Raw genomic sequence first — 19,824 nt, forward strand, 5'->3', positions numbered from 1 at the left:
AACAGAAAGCTCTATTTGTGGCGGGAAAAAAAGGACATCAATTTTATTTGGGTCGCACGATCGAACAATTGTTAAAGTATTGCAAATAAATGGTCTGGTCAGGAAGGGGGGTAAACCTTCCGGAGATGAAGTGGTTAAAGAATGAAATGATCTAGTGAATATAGCGTATCCAGCAGTCAGAATGTGATAGACTGTATGTGGGACAGAACACGCACACCTAGAGGGATGCCGGGGGTGCTCAGTCTGGAGGGTTCCCTGTCCAGCAGCGTGCACACAGGGCTGTGTTTACTCCTTTCCATGGAGCCTCTCCTCCTCCTTGTACACGGCTCCTCCCCTCCTGCAATGCCTGCCTGGGAATCCCGGCCCTGACCACACTTTGTGCCCGGGACTTTTCAAAGCTCTCTAACCTGTAGCCTGTCCCGAGGGTCCCCATAATAGAGAGGCCAGAGCTGAGGCAGCTGGAGAGGGTAGCCATCCCTGAGGGACCTGTCTTCCTCATTCCAGCTCTCCCCTCCTACACCTCTCACTGCCCTTCCTTCCTTCCTTCCTTCCCTCCTTCCGCATTCAGGGGCTCTATAGCTCCCCAGGGAGTCCTCTCACACCTGGACTCCAATAAAACAAGTTTTTATTACTTTTCTTTCTGGCACTTTTCCCTAAACTTTCAGGGAAGTCCCCAATTCTGACCCTTTCACCTGCTTTCTGTCAGTGTGATGTCATAGAGTGGAGGGACCTCAGGATGGAGTACTATGCCTGGTGATGGTGTCCTATGTCACCTGTTCCTGGGGGAAGTGACACCGTGTGAATTGGGGACAGTCGCAGGCCGGGCTCTCGTTTTTACCTTTTGGCGAGGAAGGCGAAGATGAAAGTGACAGTTTGTTTTGGGAAGACTGCCATTGTGGTCCCCTGCAAGGATGGGAAGTTCAGCGTCAGAGAATTAATTCAACAAGCTGCACAAAGATACATCAAAGCCAAGGAGAAAGTAAGAGCAACAATGTTTTCTTCTGTCACTAATGTCCTGTGTCATGGTTATGTATAATACAGCAGAGGAGCAAAACCTGCTCATGTGTGTACTGTATGTATGCGGGACATCCGGGGAGCTGGGGTGGGCTACTTACCTGATACAGGGGTCTCAGATGTGGCCCCTAAAAACTCCATAGGGCCACACATAATATTCAGTGAATGTAATGCTACAGAAATTGTCAGGCTGCTGACAAGTGACAGGAGATTGTTAGAGACTGCAGATCAGTAATGGGAGATGGTTAGAAACTGCAGACAGGTTACCAAAGAATGTTAGAGACCACTAGCAGGTAACCAGAGATTGTTAGAGAGCGCAGGCATGGAACCGGAGATTGTTAGAGAGCGCAGGCATGGAACCGGAGATTGTTAGAGAGCGCAGACAAGGAATCGGAGATTGTTAGAGAGCGCAGACAAGGAATCGGAGATTGTTAGAGAGCGCAGACAAGGAACCGGAGATTGTTAGAGAGCGCAGGCATGGAACCGGAGATTGTTAGAGAGCGCAGACAAGGAAGCGGAGATTGTTAGAGAGCGCAGACATGGAACCGGAGATTGTTAGAGAGCGCAGGCATGGAACCGGAGATTGTTAGAGAGCGCAGACAAGGAAGCGGAGATTGTTAGAGAGCGCAGACAATGAACCGGAGATTGTTAGAGAGCGCAGACAAGGAACCGGAGATTGTTAGAGAGCGCAGACAATGAACCAGAGATTGTTAGAGAGCGTAGACAAGGAACCAGAGATTGTTAGAGAGCGTAGACAAGGAACCAGAGATTGTTAGAGAGCGCAGACAATGAACCAGAGATTGTTAGAGAGCGCAGACAATGAACCGGAGATTGTTAGAGAGCGCAGACAAGGAACCGGAGATTGTTAGAGAGCGCAGACAATGAACCAGAGATTGTTAGAGAGCGTAGACAAGGAACCAGAGATTGTTAGAGAGCGTAGACAAGGAACCAGAGATTGTTAGAGAGCGCAGACAATGAACCGGAGATTGTTAGAGAGCGCAGACAAGGAACCGGAGATTGTTAGAGAGCGCAGACAAGGAACCGGAGATTGTTAGAGAGCGCAGACAAGGAACCGGAGATTGTTAGAGAGCGCAGACAAGGAACCGGAGATTGTTAGAGAGCGCAGACAAGGAAGCGGAGATTGTTAGAGAGCGCAGACAAGGAAGCGGAGATTGTTAGAGAGCGCAGACAAGGAAGCGGAGATTGTTAGAGAGCGCAGGCAAGGAAGCGGAGATTGTTAGAGAGCGCAGGCAAGGAAGCGGAGATTGTTAGAGAGCGCAGGCAAGGAAGCGGAGATTGTTAGAGAGCGCAGGCAAGGAAGCGGAGATTGCTAGAAACTGTAGATCAGTAATGTGAGATGGTTAGAGACTGCTGACAAGTTACCAAAGAATGTTAGAGACTGCTAACAATCTCCGCTTACTTGTCAGCAGTCTCTAACATTCTTTGGTAACTTGTCAGCGGTTTCTAACCATCTCGCATTACTGATCTACAGTTTCTAGCAATCTCTGGTTACTTGTCAGTAGTCTCTAACAATCTCCAGTTATTTGCTATCGGTCTCTAACATCTCAAGTTACTTGTCTGCGCTCTCTAACAATCTCCGGTTCCTTGTCTGCGCTCTCTAACAATCTCCGCTTACTTGTCAGAGACCACTAGCAGGTAACCGGATATTGTTAAAGAGCACAGACAAGTAAAGCGGAGATTGTAAGAGAGCGCAGACGAGTAAAGCGGAGATTGTAAGAGAGCGCAGACGAGTAAAGCGGAGATTGTAAGAGAGCGCAGACGAGTAAAGCAGAGATTGTAAGAGAGCGCAGACAATTAAACAGGAGATTATTAGAGAGCGCAGACGAGTAAAGCGGAAATTGTTAGAAAGCGCAGACGAGTAAAGCGGAGATTGTTAGAGAGCGCAGACGAGTAAAGCGGAGATTGTTAGAGAGCGCAGACGAGTAAAGCGGAGATTGTTAGAGAGCGCAGACGAGTAAAGCGGAGATTGTTAGAGAGCGCAGACTAGTAAATCGGAGATTGTGAGACAGCGCAGATGAGTAAATCGGAAATTTTATAGAGAGCGCAGTCGAGTAAATCGGAGATTGTTAGAGAGCGCAGACGAGTGAAGCGGAGATTGTTAGAGCGAGACGATTAAACAGGAGATTGTTAGAGAGCACAGACGAGTAAAGCGGAGATTGTTAGAGAGCGCAGACGAGTAAAGCGGAGATTGTGGGCAAGCAATGGGAGGTTTTCGGAGACTTGAGGCAAGCTTCTGGAGACGCGTTACATGAGACTGCTAGAGAACAATGATTTGTGTTCCATACAGCCCCCTTAAAAATGACTTGATTTTTCTCAACAAGCTCCATTGTAAAAACATGAAAAGGGAAGGACATAGCAGAAAAAGTAAGGCATTGTGAAATAAACCAATCCAGGCAAAGGAATAGTTTCCCTTCACTGGCTTGAATAAGCTCCCCAGTAAAGAATACACAGACTTCTGACTGCAGAGGCTCTGAGGACCGTACAATAAAGGTGCCCACACATGGATCCAAGTTCAGCAGGGACCAGACAAATGTCCATCCATGTGTGGGCAGAGTGGTTGTACAGAAGTCCATCTGCCGTGGCCCACAAACGTTTTAAAATGACGAGAAACCTAGAATTCTATTTTAACTATTTGTAGCCAGAAGATAAGAAATAGAAAGTATTTTTCTGGAGTTCCTCTTTAAATACTGGCAAAGCGGGATGCTGTGAGGTGTATTTTAGATGAATTGTGAATCGTTTGTCTTTAGAAAAGAGAACACATAAAGTTATTTTCTTTCAAGTATTGTCTATCCAGAAGCCGGATTTGGCCTGGCTTAGGTAGAATGTTATTATTTACTTCTGCACTGAGATTAGGGAAGCATGTATAGAAATGTAAGGACCTGTTCACACTTAGAGGTTGGTTTATTAAAACTGGAGAGTGTAAAATCTGGTGCAGCTCTGCATAGAAACCAATCAGCTTCCAGTTGTCAAAGCTTATATGAACAACTGTTCACTTCCTGGATTTACACAGACACGCCTCCAGCCCTGCAACTCTTATTGGCCCTCTTATGACTCACCCCCCTTTCCCTTCCTGGTAAACGCTCACGAGAGAGAGCTGTGCTTGATGTCACAAGCCTGGGCTAATGACCAGACAAGAAACAGGAAGTGGGCTGTATAAAGTATTTACTGGCAGAATTTTTTTTTTTTTTTTTTGTATCCAAAGTTAAAACAACAAGGGCAGAAGATTTAAAAGATGCAAAGTTGAAAAAAATTACTGAAGGTCCCCTTTAAATACCACCATTGAGAACTTTCAATGTATCTGTTTAGTAACAATTAGTGAAATACCTGCAACAGTATATAGTGGGTAGCTTCAGGTTTTTTAACTGGCCCACGCCCATTAAAATCAATGGGCAGCGGTGCTTTGCGGGTGGTTTTGACCCCTTTTCAACAGTATAGATACATTGTAGATGTGTGCACATTCTCAGTATGTATACATTGTAGATGTGTGCACATTCACAGTATGGATACATTGTAGAGGTGTGCACATTCACAGTATGGATACATTGTAGATGTGTGCACACATTGAAAGAGCAGAATGGATCAATTTCACTGGTGCAAAAAAAAAAAAGAAAGTATCTGTTCATCCAGCCAGAAATCATGTGAGCTGATGACTTCCTGTACTTGCACCTCTGCACTGTTATCAGTTAAAGCGGTAGTAAAGTCTTCTTTTTCACTTTGACCTCCAGGTAAGCCTATAATAAGGTTTACCTGTAGGTAAAAAGAATATCTCCTAAACCTGTACGGTTTAGGAGATATTCCCTTTGCATACAGCCGCTGACTTCAGTGGCGTATGCGCTCTGAGTGCCCAGCTGAAGGAAAGATATCTCCTGCACGCATGTGCGGGAGTGACGACATTGCGGCTCTGGCCACTCACAGCGCCGGAGCCGCGATACCCAGAAGACACGCAGAGGGAAAATGTTGGCTTCCTCGGCGTGGACCGAGATCACCTGCCGATGCCTTGTTCTAAGGTAAGTTGCTCTAAGGTAAGTATTTCATAATGAACTAGTATGCATACTAGTTCATTATGCCTTTTGCCTTACAGGTTTAAATAAAAAAAACAGGTTTACAACCGCTTTTACATTGCTCCCTGCTATCTCTGTGAACTTTCCCTGTTCTGGAGAAGAGGGGGTGTTATGTAGTCCTAAAACAGCAGTTCCAAACCTTTTTGTCACCAGGAACTGGTTTAGTTAAAGACAATGCTTCACTGCTTCACACCCCGGGGAGGGATGGGGGTGGTGTTGCTGTCAATCCTGTATTTGCAGCCACTCATGCGCTACTATTACTGCTTCAGCTCTACCTCCACTCAGATCATGAGGTATTGGATTCTCTTGGAGCACACCACCTAGATCCTGCGCATGCCCAGTTTAGAGTTCGGGTTTGTGCTTCTATAAAATTCTAATGCCACTGACTGGAGGTGATGCTCACGTGGTAATGTGAACCACTGTAAGTACAGACCAAGCCTCGCTTGTCCCCCGCTCACATCCTGCTGTGCGACCCAATTGCTAATACGCCACGCACTGGTACCAGTCTGTGGCCTGGGGGTTGGGGATCTCTGTCCTAAAATACTCCAGGTCTTATGGTGACAACACTGCTCAGTGCAGTTGTCCTGCTAAGAAAACAAGTGTTAATAGCAGAATAAGGATTAAAATTAAGGAGAAAACTTATGAAATAAGAAACAAATGCAGCCACCACATCAAAAGAAAGCTGCAATAATATCCCTTTTGTTAGAGTTTGCACCAGGTCATCCCAGTAGACATTTGTTACTTTATCTGTAATGTCATCCAGCAGGCAACGGCATTCTTGATAAACAGGTTGGAATTTCAAACGTCATCAGTGAGAGTAATTAAGATTTATCTCATGTATTTCTTTGGGATTGTATGAATGAGTTTAGGGAAAATACGTTTGGAATCAACTTCTTCTATTTAGGTCACAGCAAATCCTAATTGATAGTGACACATACCAAGACTTCAGTTTAATGACTGCAATGACAGTTCATTTTCATTCAAAACACCTGCCAGATAACAGGAACACTGGATGCACTTTTACATGTTTATCACATGTGTTCTCCTTCATTTTTGTGGAATAATACATGTTTTGGGAAGATTTGGCTTCACACTTGTGTATTGTGGTAGCCATGCTAAATGAATAGTACTATGTGCATTGTGTTGCTTTTCATTTAGCATGGCACCCCTTGCACACATACAGTAGATGCCAATGAATCTGTTTTGCAGCACACCATAATGCGCATACCGTGGTCTTTTTTGGTCTGTTGAGGTGTTTTGTCAGCAGGAGTACAGGCAGTACACCTGTAAGGGGCCTGGAGGTCCCCAGGGCCCCGGATGGCAACCCCCTTAATTTTATTTTTATTAAAGGGCTCAGAGGTCCCCGGGGCCCCAGATGGCTACCCCCTTCTTTTTTTTTGTCAGGGGCCCAGAGGTCCCCAGGGCAACCCCCTTTTTTTCTTTTGTTCGTCACCCAAAGCCCCCCGACCTCAATTCGCGGCGGCAGCACCTCCCTGCTTCTCAATTCGTGGCACTCCTCCGCTTCTCAATTCACAGCCTGCTTGAGTACAGTTTTTGAAAATATAGTAAATTAACTTAAAAACAATATATAATAATTACTTGTATATTACTTATGGTAATTAACCCCTTGCCACCCAGGCCAATTCTGACACTTATGTCATACATTTAACATTTTTATGCTAGATATATTTTAGCAGACACCCTAGGGAATAAAATGGTGGCAACTTTTTGTGTCACACGGTATTTGTGCAGCAATTTTTCAAAACAGTTTTTATTTTTTTAAAGAAACTGTTTCATGAATAAAGATAGGGGGGGAAAAAAAACACTAAGGTTAGTCCGTTTTTTTTTTTTTTTTTTATATAATGTGAAAGATAACGTTACACCGAGTAAAAAGATACCCAACATGTCACGCTTGCGCACACGTGTGGAATGATGCCAAACTTCAGTACTTAAAAATCTTTATAGGCGACGCTGTAAAACATTTCACAGGTTACATGTTTAGAGTTACAGAGGCGGACCAGTGCTAGAATTATATCTCTCACTCCAACGTTCGTGGAGTGAGTTGCCTCATCAGCAACTGACCCCACCGCACGTCCCTGGTATAGGTATGGAAGTAGCAGATGTAGATGACATTAGTGTGGTGGCAGGCAGTGATCAGACATTGGTCTCAAGGCAAACATTAAATTCAAGTGTGACTATAATAAAGAATGTAGCGCTAGAATTAGGAGGGACCGAATCCCACGTAGTGGGATGAGCCCCAGAGTGCAACAAAGGTGAGAAAATATATTAATAAGTCCACGTGAATGTCCATTCAAAAAGCTGTGGAGTGGAATGATGAAACCAGACGTGTAACAATATGGGTCATCGCATAAAACCTTCTTGCAAAGGAGTAAGGGAGAATACTCTTACTGGAACAGGTGGATCTACCTATTAAGCAGATCGTTGGAGCGTATGAAATCCCACTGGCAAGTCACATCAGCTTGTCTGAAGACTCTAGATCAGGGGTGTCCAAACATTTTTTTAAAGAGGGCCAGATTTGATGAAGTGAAAATGCGTGAGTGCCGACTATTTTGCCTGACATTCTTTGAACCATTAAAAGTCGGTTTAAGTGTGTTCGTCTGAGCACTACTACACTGCCCAACAAGAATTTTCTTATATATATATATATATATATATATATATATATATATATATATATATACAGTGAGGAAAATAAGTATTTGAACACCCTGCTATTTTGCAAGTTCTCCCACTTGGAAATCATGGAGGGGTCTGAAATTGTCATCGTAGGTGCATGTCCACTGTGAGAGACATAATCAAAAAAAAAAATTCCAGAAATCACAATTTATGATTTTTGAACTATTTATTTGTATGATACAGCTGCAAATAAGTATTTGAACACCTGTCTATCAGCTAGAATTCTGACCCTCAAAGACCTGTTAGTCTGCCTTTAAAATGTCCACCTCCACTCCATTTATTATCCTAAATTAGATGCACCTGTTTGAGGTCATTAGCTGCATAAAGACACCTGTCCACCCTATACAATCAGTAAGAATCCAACTACTAACATGGCCAAGACCAAAGAGCTGTCCAAAGACACTAGAGACAAAATTGTACACCTCCACAAGGCTGGAAAGGGCTACGGGGAAATTGCCAAGCAGCTTGGTGAAAAAAGGTCCACTGTTGGAGCAATCATTAGAAAATGGAAGAAGCTAAACATGACTGTCAATCTCCCTCGGACTGGGGCTCCATGCAAAATCTCACCTCGTGGGGTCTCAATGATCCTAAGAAAGGTGAGAAATCAGCCCAGGACTACACGGGAGGAGCTGGTCAATGACCTGAAAAGAGCTGGGACCACCGTTTCCAAGGTTACTGTTGGTAATACACTAAGATGTCATGGTTTGAAATCATGCATGGCACGGAAGGTTCCCCTGCTTAAACCAGCACATGTCAAGGCCCGTCTTAAGTTTGCCAATGACCATTTGGATGATCCAGAGGAGTCATGGGAGAAAGTCATGTGGTCAGATGAGACCAAAATAGAACTTTTTGGTCATAATTCCACTAACCGTGTTTGGAGGAAGAAGAATGATGAGTACCATCCCAAGAACACCATCCCTACTGGGGGTGATAGCATCATGCTTTGGGGGTGTTTTTCTGCACATGGGACATGGCGACTGCACTGTATTAAGGAGAGGATGACCGGGGCCATGTATTGCGAGATTTTGGGCAACAACCTCCTTCCCTCAGTTAGAGCTTTGAAGATGGGTCGAGGCTGGGTCTTCCAACATGACAATGACCCGAAGCACACAGCCAGGATAACCAAGGAGTGGCTCTGTAAGAAGCATATCAAGGTTCTGGCGTGGCCTAGCCAGTCTCCAGACCTAAACCCAATAGAGAATCTTTGGAGGGAGCTCAAACTCCGTGTTTCTCAGCGACAGCCCAGAAACCTGACTGATCTAGAGAAGATCTGTGTGGAGGAGTGGGCCAAAATCCCTCCTCCAGTGTGTGCAAACCTGGTGAAAAACTACAAGAAACGTTTGACCTCTGTAATTGCAAACAAAGGCTACTGTACCAAATATTAACATTGATTTTCTCAGGTGTTCAAATACTTATTTGCAGCTGTATCATACAAATAGTTACAAAAATCATACATTGTGATTTCTGGATTTTTTTTTTTTTATTATGTCTCTCACAGTGGACATGCACCTACGATAACAATTTCAGACCCCTCCATGATTTCCAAGTGGGAGAACTTGCAAAATAGCAGGGTGTTCAAATACTTATTTTCCTCACTGTGTATATATATATATATATATATATAATAAATATATATATATATATATATATATATATATACACAATCTCTTTTGTGGCTCCAACGAATCCCTGAGCGCTGCTCAGGACGAAGGATGAGCTTGGGCGTGTTATTTGGATATGCCATATATATCTGCACCTTCACTTTAGGAGGGAAGTTTCAGGGGAAAAAATAAAGAACTGTGAAGCAAAATAAGGGTCAGTGCCCATCAATGCAGCCTGATTAATGCCCATCTGCAGCCTCACCATTGCCATGAATGCAGCCTCACCATTGCCATCAGTGCAGCCTGATCGATGGGGGGGGGGGGGGACGAGCGCCAACAGATTACATACAGGAGAATCTCCTGTTTACACAGCAGCCTCTTTAATACAATGTCCCTCCTCCTATGATAGACAGAGGAGTTGTCCAATGGCAGCCCAGGAGACAGGACGTCCTATTACAGTTGCCGCCGAGTAAACAGGAGATTCTCCTGTATGTAATTTGACGGCACTCATTCCCCCTCCCTGTCCCCTCTGAGGCAGCGCTGATAAATACCCTAGGGGCCACAAAAGATATATATATATCCAAATTACCAGGGGGGCCACATTAAACTGGAACGGGGGCTGCAATTGGCGCGCGGGCCGGACTTTGGACATGCCTGCTCTAGATGGACCAAACGGATCACGACTGACAACTCTTTAGGAACTATCCCAAATTCAGGGGAGACTCTGGATTCACTGGATGTCCATATGGTCATCAGACGGTGGTAAAGCGACCCCCAATCTGAGAATCCTTTTCAGGATAGAGCCCTGGTTCACACTGGGTACGATTTGGAACGATTTGAGATGCAATTTGACATGTCAAATCGCATCTCAAATCGGCGGCAATTGTCGGCAATGGCACTGTCCTAATCAGTGCGACAACGCATCTGCGATTTCAAAAAGTAGTTCCTGTACTACTTTTTGCGATTTCGGGCCGCGATTTACATTAAATTGCGGCCGAAATCGCGGCAAAATCGCGGCCGCGAAATCGCGGTAAAATCGCGCATTTTACCGCGATTTTGAATTCGCAGCAGTGTGAACCTAGGCTAAAGGATAGCACACTGGAGACTCCAAACAGCAACTCAATCCACCACAACATGGAAGAGAGAGACAAAAAAAGAAGGTGCTCCGATAGTGCAGGTCAAATGTGGGTTTATTAAAAAACCAACAAAGTTAAAAGTGATCACAGTACAAAAATTAGTGGTGTACCAAGTCCGGCACGTTTCGTACACAAGTACTTCAACATGCCCCAGTTGAAGTACTTGTGTACAAAACGCGTTGGGCTTTGTACACCACTCCACTCATTGCCCTTTTAATTTTTGTACTGCGATCACTTTTAACTTTGTTGGTTTTTCAGTAAACGCACATTTGACCTGCACCTTTTTTTTTCTCTCTCTCTCTTCCATGTTGTGGTGGATTGAGTTGCTGTTTGGAGTTGTCTCCAGTGTGCTATCCTTTAATCCTGAAAAGGATTCTCAGATTGGGAGTCGCTTTACCACCGTCTGAGGACCATATGCACATCCAGTGAATCCAGAGTCTCCCCTGAATTCGGGATAGTTCCTAAAGAGTCGTCAGTCGCGATCCATTTGGTCCATCTAGAGTCTTCAAACAAGCTGATGCGACTTGTCAGTGGGATTTCATAAACATGATTACTTACCATATATACTCGAGTATAAGCCGAGTTTTTCAGTACATTTTTGTACTCGGAGTCACCTTTTTGCGCCTGATCTCCCAGACTTTGGGGACCCGGTACCGGCCGGTCGTATGTCCCCTGGACCCCAAACTTGGCACACATGTAGCCCCACTCTAAAAGTGTGCAAAGTTTGTTGCCTGGGGGACCTACGGCCAGGAGCACCGTTTTTTTTCAAAGCTGGGCATCCCTTCCATAGACTCCCATGTTAAACATAATTTCTCCAGTGATTTTGGGGACCCGGTACCGGCCGGTCGTAGGTCCCCTTGACCCCAAAATTGGCACACACGTTGCCCTCTACAAGGGTGCAAAGTTTGTTGTCTAGAGGACCTATGGCTGGGGAGCACCGATTTTTCAAAGCTGGGCACTCCTTCCATAGACTCTCATGTTAAACGTCAGTCTTGGGCACAGTGAGGCATGGAAAAAGTGGGGCATGGACACCCTAGGCTTATACTCGAGTCAATAAGTTTCCCATTTTTTTTGTGGTAAAATTAGGTGCCTTGGCTTATATTCGGGACGGCTTCTACTCGAGTATATATGGTACTAGTAGGTGTGGGTTTTTTTTTTTTTTTTAAACTAAGGACTATTTTAAGAGAAGAAGTTGTGGTTCTCATTACAGTTTGCAGGAAAATGTATTGCTCAGCTTTAAATACAGTTATGAATGTTTTTAGAATTAATCATAAGGATTTTATGGCATAAATATTAATTAACATGTAAGTGTAAACTGAGGCAGGACAATGACTCTGACAAATATGTATCGCCCTCTTTTATTTCTCTGGGCTTTGTACTACAGAAACATCTTTAATAGCCTATGACAAAGCCTTCCCTCCCTTTGAACTGGTTTGGTAGCTGGAAGTCAGCTCTCTGTATAATCCCAGGCTGATTCACTTAGCAGGTTTATGAACCAGGGGTGATTTTAAAGCTCCTAAAACACAACTGCAACCAAACAGAAGGCATCTCTAGTTGCTTGCATGCTAGCTAGCATCAAGGGTGCCTTGAGTTCCAGTCTTCTCTGATGTGTAAATATTGTCCAGTTTGCTTGGTTTGGAGCATGTCCTATTCTGCATCATCCTTCAGCACTCTGTGAATCAATGATGCTGTCCAAAACAGTAATGGGTTAAAAGACTGGAGGAGGGAAGAGGGCTAGAGTCCTAACTAGGGAAACTGGTGGATAGTCGTGTACTAGAGCAGCCTGAGCCAACCTTTTAACCCCAGAGGGTAAGTGGTCAGTGGTGGCCAAAATCACATGTTAACTGAGAGCTAAAAAGATTGTTGTCATGCTGCTGGCTCTGCCAAGGGCCGTTAGACCTGGTACAATGCAGGCTCCATCAGATGGGATGGCCAGACAGCCACGGCTCAAGGAACCCCTGGCAACACAAGGAGAAACCCCAGGGTTCCACAGAGTTTTTTTTTTTGGTTTTCTTTGTCTGAATTTTTCACTTCCTGTTCCTCCTCGGTAAGCTGTTCTAAATAACTTTCCACTGCTTGGATGATGGCGGAAAGCTTCCCAAGGAGAAACAGGAAGTGAGAAATTCAAACAAAGAAAAAAAACATTTAGAAGGGAAATGGAAGGAAAAGGTAAGTGAACGAACAATGCACTAGCTTAAAGGAACCAATTTAGAAAATAAAAGACAAATCTTTACAACCCCTTTAAAGCGGAGTTTCACCCTGAATTTTTTTTTTTGAATTTTTTTTTTTACATATTCACAGTCATTTTACTAGTAATAAAAAAACATTTGCATTGAATATTGTGGTGGCTCAAAATCTGCCACTTCCTGGTCTGCGGTTCTCCACATCATTTCCTCCCTCGCTTGTGCTCCTGTGAAATGTGAGTCATTTCTCAGGAGTCAGTGGGCAGGAGTGTGTAAAAATTTGTAACGTTACGCCGGATATTATTTGAGAGTTAGGATCTCAACTGCGGAGACTACTCAGTTTCGAACCCAGGTTTCACTCTCTTGTGTGCAGAGAGTTTGGAATCCTACCATCACAGTCTCAGTCAAGAAACATAGCGCATATTCCTTCATAGGCGCCAGTGAAAACTCAAACAAATAAGTATAAAGTCCAGGTAGAACTGATGACAGTTAAAAAGCAGAAGTAGCCGAGCATGCGTGGCATGTAAATAACCTTAATGGCAAAGTCCTCAAAGTAATAGGTAGTATATGTGCACACAATAACATTTGAGAAGGAGGTACTTAGGCATGAAAGACTTCCGTTTATACTTGGTGACTTAGAATGTAGAAATCATGGCAGGATCCTTATTAGAAGTACCAAACCTAGAGAGACTATGGCTGCAGCAATTCCTGGTATAGTTAGCATACATAATTAGCAGGCAGGGCAGTTCACAGGATAGTAATGCATAACAACATCAGGGTACTTGCGATACTGAAGTGAATGATGCAGGCATAAGGTCAGGCTCCAAGGGTCCAGACGGGTAAGGCTGGTGAAGCAGGCAGTGGAGACTCCTGGTCCAGGTCAGGAAGCTGAAGTTCAGAGCAGGTGCGTCTGGATACCCAACCGACAGAGGCGTTGTGTCAGCCAAAATAAAGGAACACTTCATGGTTAGTGCTAGGAGCTTCAATAGGCCGCCCAGCAGTTTAACAGGAAGTCGCAGGCTAATTGGAAAGAAGGAAGTAACTATAGTTGAACTTCGAGTGAGAGACTCTTCAGGAAGAAGGTTTGGGAAGGAAGTAACGGATGAGAGTTAACTGGGAAAGAAGCACAATTGTATTTAGTGCAAAATTGTTCGTGAGACGTTACAAAAATACAATTGTTATTTCCCGGCAGGAAATGGCGCAATTTAAGGCGGATCTATCTCGGTTGCCATAACAACGGGGCGGGACCTTCCTCCGTTGCCGCCCGTTGTTATGGCAACTTGGTAAACGGCGCTATGGCGGCCGGCGCATGCGCGAGATCAAGGGGTGGATGCTGGTTACCCAACATGTACCACTCCATCGCTAATCTAGGAAGAGGATGCGATTGGGGGCTTCACATGCTCGCAATCATCATGGCAACGGCCAGAAGAGGATTTTATAAATCTTAAGTAGAAAAAAAGAATAGAAGTCTTAGCCACTAGCAAACGTATATATACTTTATTTTTGTCATTGATGCATTATGATGGGATTCCTGTTAAAAAAAAAAAAAAAATAATAATCTGTGGCCGGAACTCCGCTTTAATAACCTAACATCAGATATTTTTTTCACATTGGGTGCTGCCAGGTAATGTGTAAAGGCCTATTCACAACAATGTGCTACAGTAATGCGCATTATGAGCAGTAGTGCAATCCAGTACCATTCATTCTGAATGTCGCCCCTAATGGCACCCCCACTAATCCACCAATTGCATGTACATTTGCACATTTTAAGACTGCTGCTATCAAAGGAAACCAGTGTATAGATAAACATAATGGCTACTATTACTTACCTCCCCTAAAAATGCTTGTAGGCTTGTTGTCATGTTGATCTTGTGGCTTCGTCACATCATAGTAGGGCCGAAACAACTAATCGATTATTAAATTAATCGATTAATCGGCCAGTAACAAAATGGGGTTTAAAAAAAAAAAATTAGCCCTTTATAGTACAAAAAGAGTAAATCGCTACTGTAAATATTACTTTCACTGTCGCACAGTAAAAAATGAACCCCTTATAGTAGCGATTATTTACTCTTTTTGTACTAATGTTCGTTTTTTTAACCCATTATGTTACTAAACATCTCAGGCCTGGATCACACATTTTTGTGTTTTCGTTTTTTTTTTGTTGCAGAAACGCACTACAGTTCATTTACATGTTTTCCTATGGGACACGTTCACATCCATGATTTTTTTCAGCTGCTGTGTATTTGGAAAGGGCAAATACTTTTTTCCTGACGCATTCATGGCAGCACACACTGGGTTGTGACTCCGCCCCCACAACCTGACAGGATTGGTTAGCTATAAATTCGAAGGGGAGACACCCGGCATCATTCTCTTTTTTTATCCTCACCTGCAGGACATGGACGTACAGCTTGTCTCCTACCGCTATCGCCCCAGCAGGTTCAGCCTCTCCTGTTTGGAAGTCCCCCTTGTACAGTCTCTAATAGAGCTTCTATAGGGGGAACCCCGCTCTGGTGGTCTCAGGGGTTAAATCCCGGCTATCCCTGGCTTATATACAAGCTTTAAATAAGCTTAGACTGGCAGTGTGGCTCATGCTATCTCTCCCTTTTTCCTGCTGAGTATTATGCTCGTTTTTTTATGTTCACATGGCTCCCTGATTGTTCCTTCACACATTTCCCTTCTGTATTAATTTAAAACAGTACCTCAGCAGCAGGCTCTCTGAGCCCTGTAGTGCCTCGCAGCCGCCGCGTTCCCCAGACGTACTGCGCATGCGCGCAGCAGAGTGATGACGCCGGAGGTCTCCCTCGCCCTCATCCAAGATGGCGCCGGGGCGCGCGGGACGCTACTGCGCATGCGCGATTGCGTCATCAATGCCGCGACGGCGGCGCCAGATTCAAAAAGGCTGAAAAATTCCTTTTTTTCCCCAAGGCTGCTGCTTTGCCCAAATTTCACCGGATTTTCTCCCAGGGTATGTAGGTGCCTTTTCCTTTCTAGGGTTTACCTTGCACTTGCACTTTTCCACTGTTAAACACCTGTTGCTTCCTTTCAGCTATCCGCAATCTGCTGCTTCCTTGTATGTCTTATGGAGCCCACTGCCCTCGCAGACCACATTCAGCAAACAAGGTATGGAGACCGTCATACTATTAGGTAAGTAGAGAAGAGACAAAAAAGAGAGCCGGCCGCTAATCACTGCCTTTTCTATTGCAGTCCCATCAGGCCTAGAGACGCAAGCCCACGGCGCAGGGAGAGGTCCAGGCATGCATCAAGCAGGAGATCCCGCAGGAGTCGGTCAAGATCTTCCTCCCGCTACCATCGCTCAAGGCATAGCCGATCACGCCGCAGCCGCTCCCGTCACAGCCGGTCTCATCGCAGACGGTCTCCCTCATCTCACCGCGAGCATTATCATACCCGTCCTGCAGCAAACGCTTGCTGGGTGTGCGGTGCTACTGCTTTGCCAGGAAAGCTAGCATGTCAGACTTGCTTTAAAGAAGCAACCAGAGAAAAGGAGACGAGCGCCAGGATGACTACAGATTTCTCCTCGCAACAGCTCGTGGGGGAGTCGGCGCAGGAATCAATGTGGACCTCAGTTCCTTTTGTCTGTGAGGAGCCCACTCCGGGCACTTCATCCGCCTCCGGCCCATATGCCCAACTGATAGAGGCTCATTCCGATCATGAAGATCGAGAACTTGTGTCCGGATTTGACTTCTGTCTAGTCGAACCTTTTGCCCGCTCGGTCAAGGCGACAATAGGTTGGGAAGAACCCGTGACGGAACCACTAAAGGTTGGGAAATATTTCCCCGAGTTAAGGAGGGACCCCGAACTGTTTCCCTTCATCGAAGAATTGGAAGACCTCATTAAGGAGGAGTGGGAAAAGCCGGACAAGCGTCCCGGTCTGTCCAACAAACTCTCTAAACTGTACCCTCTGAGAGACTCTAAAGTCGCTTCCCTCATTAACGCTCCCGTGGTGGATGCTTCTCTTATGCGACTCGCCAGGCATGTCACTCTGCCAATAGAGGACGCAGTATCATTCCGGGATGTTCTCGACCGTAAGATCGACCTAGAATTAAAGAAGGCTTACTCCACGTCGGGGGGAGCATGTAGACCAGCTATTGCTACAGCAGCTGTCGCCAAGGCCATTTCCGCATGGGCAACCAATGCTGAGAAGGCTCTCCTGGAAGGTGCGGATCGAGGGGATGTCATATCCTCCTTGCAGGAGATCAGACTAGCCGGTGACTATATGGCGGGGGCCTCGGTGGACATCATCCGTTCTTCGGCCAGGTCCATGTTGGCCTCAGTTATGGCCCGCAGAGCCTTATGGTTAAAGCCCTGGGTCGCTGACGCGGCTTCAAAAGCCAACTGGTGCAGGATACCATATGATGGCACGAACCTGTTCGGCACAAAATTAGATTCGGCAATCTCCAAGGTCACTGGTGGGAAATCGGGGCTTATTCCCTCCGACAGAAGACCCAAGCCTCAGAGAGGTCCTACCTTCAGGCGTAATCTGCCTGAGAGGTACAGGGAGGCCAGATCCTATCGCCCCGGTAAAGAGTTCAGGAGAGAATGGAGACCTAACCGCCCACCCTTTACGAGAGGGCAAAAGCCCAAGGCCACCGCTGCAGGGGACCAGCAGAAGTCCTTTTGAAGTCTTGCCTGCCCACCCAGCACAGGTGGGCGCCAGGCTCAGCAGTTTCGCACAAATATGGTCGGACCACATAGAGGACCCATGGACTCTTTCTACAATAAAGTATGGCCACAGATGGAACTTTATAGGGGTGTTGCCTCACACTACCTTCCAACCCACCAAGATACCGTCTTCCCTAGACAAAAGGAAACTGCTCACTCAATACATTTTAGAACTAGTTCAGAAAAGGGCTATCGTGGAAGTTCCTTCGCACCAAAGAGGCAGGGGATTTTATTCCCCTCTCTTTCTGGTGCGAAAGAAATCAGGGGACCTTCGGCCCGTGCTGGACCTCAAGCGGCTCAACAGAAGGATTCAGATAGAGGCCTTCAAAATGGAGAGTCTCCAGTCCATCCTCCTGGCAGTGAATCTCGGGGACTGGATGCTGTCGATCGACCTGTCAGACGCCTACCTCCACGTGCCAATACATCCCGCATACCAGAAGTTTCTGCGCTTTTCCATCGGCCAACATCACTACCAATTCCGATGTCTACCATTCGGGATCTCTTCGGCTCCCAGGACGTTCACAAAGGTTATGCTTCCCCTCATAGCATTCCTCAGAGAGAAGGGGCTGCGGGTGCATCATTACCTGGACGATATCTTGCTCTTGGCAACAAATCGGGAGACCCTTCTCCTCCAGCGAGAGATCCTAATCTCGACCCTCCAAAAGTTTGGCTGGTTAATCAACTGGCGAAAGAGCAGCCTTCAGCCATCACAGTCCATGGTTTACCTGGGGGCAGAATTGGACACGAAACAGAACAGGGTACAACTGCCCTTAGAGAAGGTGAATCCCTTAGTCCGGAAAGTGCGGAATCTATTGTCCTCCAGTCTCACGTCTTCCAGAACCTGCCTAAGTATGCTGGGCTCGATGTCATTCACCATACCCATGGTACAATGGTCCCAATGGCGCATGAGAACCCTGCAGAACACCTTTCTCAGGCATTGGGACGGAGCATCAATGCACCAACCCATCAGCATCCCCAGTCATGTAAGACACTCCCTTCTGTGGTGGACTTGCCCTTCCAACCTCAGAAGATTCAGGCCCATAGCTCCTCCGGAACCGGAGATAGTGACATCCGATGCCAGCGAGAGAGGTTGGGGGGCTCACTACCTGGATCAGACAGCCCAGGGTCACTGGCACTTCCCTGCTCGGGGGACAGTCTCAAATATACTGGAGCTCCGAGCGGCATTCCAGGCCCTCTTAGCCTTTGCGCCTCTTCTACAGGGGAAGAGCGTCCTAATTCGGATGGACAACAGGGTGGCGGTAGCCTACATCCAGAGGCAGGGCGGTACCCGAAGCCTCACTCTTCTGGAGGAAGTTCGCCCCATAATGGAGTGGTCCCAGATACATCTTCTGGACCTGAGAGCAGTCTATGTCCCAGCAGCACAGAATACGCTAGCCGACTTTCTGAGCAGGGAACTTCTATCCAACAACGAGTGGTCCTTGAACCCCCGGGAGTTCTCCGTTCTGACGGAAACCTGGGGGTTCCGGAGATAGACCTGGCAGCAACACCAGCGAATGCCAAGTGTTCAAGATTCCTTTCCAGGGTACCCTTTCCAACAGCAGAGGGGACAGATTGCCTCCTTCACCCATGGGACTTCAGTTTGGGGTACATCTTCCCCCCAACTCCTCTAATAGCGAGGTTTCTATCTCGGCTCCGAAGGTCGTCGGCCACAGTAATCACAGTGGTACCATTCTGGCCGAGGAGACCGTGGTTTACGACGCTCCTACAGCTCAATACCCGACCTCCAATCCACCTTCCAGTTACAACGGATCTCCTACTCCAAGGTCGGTCTCTCCATCCAGCCCCAGACAGGCTCCACCTGACAGCCTGGAGGTTGAGAGGGCTAGACTAAGGGAACAAGGATGTTCCCAGGCGGTTATAACAACCTTAATGCAAGCCAGGAAATCCTCCACGAACACCATTTATACCAAGATTTGGGAAAAATTCGCCCAGTTGGCGCAACTCAAAGGTTGGAACCCCGTCTCACCCGATCCTTACCAGATCCTGGAGTTCCTGCAAACAGGAATTGACAAGGGCCTAAATTCAAGCACCCTAAAGGTACAGATCTCCGCTCTGTCCGCCAAAACTGGCACCAGGTGGGCCTTGCATCCTTTGATCATCCAGTTCATAAAGGCATGCGTAAAGATCAGACCACCCAGAAGACCGTCCTTCCCATCCTGGGATCTTTCGGTGGTCCTCGAGGCGTTCTCCAATCCACCCTTCTTCCCACTTAAAGCGGATGTGCCACGGGAACAAAATATTAAAAGTCAGCAGCTACAAATACTGCAGCTGCTGACTTTTAATATTAGGACACTTACCTGTCCTGGAGTCCAGCGCCGATCGCAGCAGAGCACGAGCGATCGCTCGTCACTCTGCTGCTCCCCCCGCCATCCACGCTGAGGGAACCAGGAAGTGAAGCGCTGCGGCTTCA

At 46.2% G+C, this 19,824-nt stretch overlaps 1 protein-coding gene across 5 annotated transcripts in view; it reads left to right on the forward strand.

Moving 5' to 3' along the window:
• Positions 1-206: 206 nt before the first annotated feature.
• The window catches only part of PARD3B (par-3 family cell polarity regulator beta), a 1,737,215-nt gene continuing 1,717,597 nt past the window's right edge, over positions 207-19,824 (forward strand). Inside the window, exon 1 of one of the 5 annotated variants that reach the window (XM_040357288.1) lies at positions 207-979. In XM_040357288.1, the coding sequence (XP_040213222.1) occupies positions 860-979 (120 nt within the window). In that variant the 5' untranslated portion in view covers positions 207-859. The remainder of the gene's footprint in view (positions 980-19,824) is intronic. The other 4 variants (XM_040357287.1, XM_040357289.1, XM_040357290.1 and 1 more) reach the window with 4 other exon arrangements.

This window comes from Rana temporaria, chromosome 6 (genome assembly GCF_905171775.1).
Source record: "Rana temporaria chromosome 6, aRanTem1.1, whole genome shotgun sequence".
In the NCBI taxonomy this organism is placed as follows: Eukaryota; Metazoa; Chordata; class Amphibia; order Anura; family Ranidae; genus Rana; species Rana temporaria.